Genomic DNA, 4,439 nt, shown 5'->3' with positions numbered 1-4,439 from the left:
GACGGGACGAGACGAGAGGGTGACAACCATGGTCATCCCAATGTTGGGTTGTGTTTGTGTAGGGGGGTGCTCTAAGGGGCTTAATAGAGAGTAGCATTTACACCACAAATACATTTTTGTCATTGTATAACTGTCATGTTATTCATTCATTAATCTTCTGTAAACATCAACCTGATTAATGTCACAGTGGTTTCAGATCCTACCTGGAATCAATAATCAACAACAAATTTGATCAATGTTATGATTAAATTTTTAATGCAATGGAACTGCAAATGTTCACCATGTTTCCACCATTCGGTAGACTTGGAATCAATTTGAGGAAGGATTTGAAGAAAACACAGCACTTGGGGGTTTAATGATATTTACTGAACTGGCAAAAATTATAACAGCTCCATCCAGTGCTTGGCCAAAAGTCCAGAAATAAAACATACTTTGTTAGCACAGATATACAATATGAAGATATGACCCAGGAACAAGAGAGCATATTGGATATGTTAAATTCATAAATGTGTATTATAATCACGCTTTAGTTACATTAACAGAAAGCAAAGAAATATTCTATGTCCACATACCCATTATAAATAGACAGGACTTTTACAAACCAAACAAACCAAACTGAATTGTACAGTTGTTTGCCCACATGCAGCAGTTCAGCTAAATATTCTCTTTTGACAGATCCAAACAAATGAATTATTACAGGGATAATCAGCCCAGTTCCATATAGCCTTAGACTCCAAACCAGTTATGGCACAGTGTTCATCTGGTCCATTGGGTTCATTCTGTTTCCAGAACCTGGAAGCAAAATCAGAGTAGCTGCAGTGTTTTATCAGAGCAATATCAAGATTTAGGGTGTGTTTATATATAGAGTACTTCATGATGCATTTGCAATTTGCAGTTTAAAATCACTCCAAAGCAGTGTGAACCCTTAACCTAACTATAATCCTAAGCTGCAGAAGGTCTTCAAAAAGTGTCAGGATCTTCTTTTGTCAATAGATAATAAATACTATGCCATAAAGATGTACAGTGCTCTTTAATTTTTTTTGAGACAAACATGTTCTGTAGTTTTACTGAAAAATGTCACAAGTGAATGGGAGCTCACTTTTAATGCTAATTACTTTCAGTTTAAGTCCATTTTTAATTTAACACATGTTATATATTTTGTAATTATGGAAAATGGAGTATGCTAGTTATTGTGCTTTAATAACCTTAGCTTAAATCTGTTAAAGCTAACTTTTCCACATAGCTTAGTGAGCTCTGAGCCCAGTGATCCCTCACCTAGTTATCAGTGCTGAGCCATCTGTCCATCTCCAGGTCCCCTTTGTATCTTGGTCAGTCAGACCAATCCAAGCCATCTGACCCCTTCTCAACATGTCAACAAAGTCCTGTTGGGATATTACAACTGGTTATAAATTCTGCCAACACAAATACACACACACTCACACTCACACACACACACACACTCTCTCACACACACACACACACACACACACATACCCACACTTATTTATTCGTATGCAGATTTTTCACTGAATTGTCTACAATTGCACATGTGCACATGAAGCTTATTAGAGATAAGCTATTCTAATTAGGAATGGGCAATAAGACAAGATAATGTTGTTATAACAATAAATGTAAAATGATAAGCTAATAACAGTAAAAGTAACACTATGTTTTTCTTGTGCACATCAACTCTCTCTCTCTCTCTCTCTCTCTCTCTCTCTCTCTCTCTCTGACTCTTGCTCACCTGTTCCTCTAGACTGTTAATGATCACCATGTCTGCTTCTCTCTCGATACAGTCCTTTCTGCTCTCAATCCAGTTCTTCTTTTCTTTAGAGATGTAGAATATGCTGGAGTTAAAGTATCTCCAACCTGGTTTGTTAATTTTCATCTCTGTAAATAAAGAGAAATTGAGTTGTGCAACATTAGCACTGTCACAGCTGCAGCAAACTAATGTATCAATTGATACAAATGTGCCCTTTTTCAACCACTTTGTTTATCATAATGAATGGGTTATATGATATATTGTCCCTAAGGTCACATTGGGTTGTTTTTAATTAGGAGTGGCCGCAAAATAATTCTTGAGGCCACAAAATAACATATTGAGGCCATGAGATATTATATTGCAGCTACAAGATTATATATTGTGGCCATGAGTCACTATACTGTGGTCACAATACAATATAATATATTGAGACCAATAAATAATATATTGAGGCCATGAGATATTAAACTGTGGCCATGAGATTATTTGTTGAGGCCCTAAAATTATATATTGAGGTCATGAGATAATATAATTCAAGATTCAAAACTTTATTGTCTATCATTACATGACAATCTTTGACACACTGCACTACAATACAGACGTGTACCACTAGAAAACAATCACGCAACAAAAAATGAAAAAATGTTATGACTCCAAAATATTCAAAACAAGTACAATACTGCATTATATACTGGTTAAGGAAATTAGTAGCCTCTGTGACAAAGGACCTTTTAATGTGGCTACAATATAATATACTGAAGTCAAAAATAATAAAATGTTGCCCTAAAATAGAGAGAAAGAAATAAATATTTATTCTAATATCAGGACACAACATTCAGCACTTTTGGAAGTTATTTTCATGTGACCAACCTACACCCAAAATATGTTCCTCCAAAGTACTTACCAGTTTCTGAAACCAAACTCAGGTTCCCCTCTTTTTCTTTCAGTAACCGGTCTCTTTCTAGAATCAGGTTTTTATAACTGCTTTGTAACTGTTTTATTTCTGCAGTGAATTTGACACACAGGACTGTGAAGGCAGTCAGCAGAAGAACATACAGTAACCCCAGACACACTGTAGCCAATCTGTAACGATTGCTTCCTGAGTTGTTTGCTTTGGAAACTGGAAAAAGAAGTAGTGGTAAATGCTTAAGCAAATGCAGTCAAAGACATTTTGCAAATAAAATTGGGAAACAATGACAATAATAATTATAATAATAATAATAATAAGAAGAAGAAGAAGAAGAAGAAGAAGAAGAAAAATAAACTTCATATGGAATTTAACCTGATTTTTTCAATTGTAATAAATAAGAGCTTGCAAAATATCTTATATGAAACAATTTTAAAGAAGAACTTAAGCCATAAAAATTTTTGAATCCTCTTTTTAAAATGAATCAATGAATCAATAATTAAAGCATTTTTTTGTTCATTTGTTAGGCAGTATCTTTATATTTAAATAGAAAAAATACCATTTATTTCCGATGCCAACTGATAGGCAAGCAGTGATACTAAAAAGGTAAAGGCTGATATATAGTTTTTAGGCAGAAGGCTCAAATAGTTTAGTTAAACAAAACCAAGAGATATAAAAAAATAAAATCTAATAGAAAATCTAAAACCTCTTCAAATAACTGTCTGACTTGTTTCATTTACTGTGTAACTTGTTTACCTGAGATCACAGTGTCTTTATTGCTTCTTTTCTTCACAAAATCCCCATTCACATATATATCTTCTTGTGACTTTTTCATCTTCTTTCTCCTCTTCTGTGTTCATTGGTGAAAGAGACAGAAAGTGAATGTGGTTTCCATGGAATTCATATTTGTTCACAAGACAGGAAGTGGGTTAGAAAGTGCCTATGCCAACTCATCTATTTCTCACTCAGTATTTGTCTCCTTATATTTAAAAGAGAAAGTACCATGGACCGTTCAGCTTTTTAAGACGTAAGATTTTGATTTAGCATGTAAATATTGTTAAAAATTCCAAACCGTCATACCCTGATCAATATGGTTTGTATACAATCTAACCGATCTAATGAATACCTTGTTTTTGTGTATATCACGTATTCACTTTTTTTTTTTTTTTTTTTTTTTTTTTGCTGTCAAGGAACTGCAACTTATAAATAAAACATTTATAATGGAAGATTTGAATTCAGGTCAGCCTGTTTAGTTCTATATTTAACATATTAATTTTCAACAATATAAATTAAGGTGCATAAGATATGTGTTTAATGTTATAAGCCTGTATGTATTTGCAAATTTATGAAAGTACTACATCTCAAAAAAATTAGAACTGTTCACCCAAGACAAATGATTGTGACTAATTCAATGCTATAACCAAAGCAAAATTTGGAAGATTGAGAATTTAGAAAATTTGGCAGCGGAGTATATCCATCCATCCATCCATCCATTATCCACCGCTTTTCCGGGTCCGGGTCGCGGGGGAAGCAGTCGGAGCAAAGAAACCCAGACCTCCCTCTCCCCAGCCACCGACGCCAGCTCCTCCGGGGGTATACCGAGGCGTTCCCAGGCCAGTCGAGACATAAAGTCTCTCCAGCGTGTTCTTGGTCTGCCCCAGGGGCCTCCTCCCCGTTGGACATGCCCGGAACACATCTCCAGGAAGGCATCCGAACCAGATGCCCGAACCACCTCAACTGGCTCCTCTCGACGTGGAGGAGCAGCGGCTC

General features: G+C 35.4%; 1 protein-coding gene across 1 annotated transcript; it reads right to left on the bottom strand.

Annotated features, from left to right (window-relative positions):
- Positions 1–381: 381 nt before the first annotated feature.
- On the bottom strand, positions 382–3,536 carry LOC136677634 (C-type lectin domain family 4 member K-like). Its single transcript, XM_066655211.1, has 5 exons — positions 3,426–3,536; positions 2,667–2,882; positions 1,745–1,890; positions 1,276–1,382; positions 382–792 (listed from the first exon to the last, which is right to left on the bottom strand). Exons 1-5 carry the CDS (start codon positions 3,502–3,504, stop codon positions 651–653), a joined length of 690 nt encoding a protein of 229 aa, XP_066511308.1. The 5' UTR covers positions 3,505–3,536; the 3' UTR covers positions 382–650.
- Positions 3,537–4,439: the final 903 nt, after the last annotated feature.

The sequence above is a fragment of the Hoplias malabaricus genome, chromosome Y (genome assembly GCF_029633855.1).
Source record: "Hoplias malabaricus isolate fHopMal1 chromosome Y, fHopMal1.hap1, whole genome shotgun sequence".
Classification (NCBI taxonomy): Eukaryota; Metazoa; Chordata; class Actinopteri; order Characiformes; family Erythrinidae; genus Hoplias; species Hoplias malabaricus.
This window is presented reverse-complemented; position numbering and strand designations above follow the sequence as displayed.

Coding starts and splice junctions, on each gene's coding strand:
- LOC136677634 (XM_066655211.1), bottom strand. CDS start 3,504: ATGAAAAAGTCACAAGAAGATATATATGTGAATGGGGATTTTGTGAAG. Junction 1,891..2,666: donor GAGTTTGGTTTCAGAAACTG/GTAAGTACTTTG, acceptor CTTTATTTACAG/AGATGAAAATTAACAAACCA. Junction 793..1,275: donor GGCTCAGCACTGATAACTAG/GTGAGGGATCAC, acceptor TTTTGCTTCCAG/GTTCTGGAAACAGAATGAAC.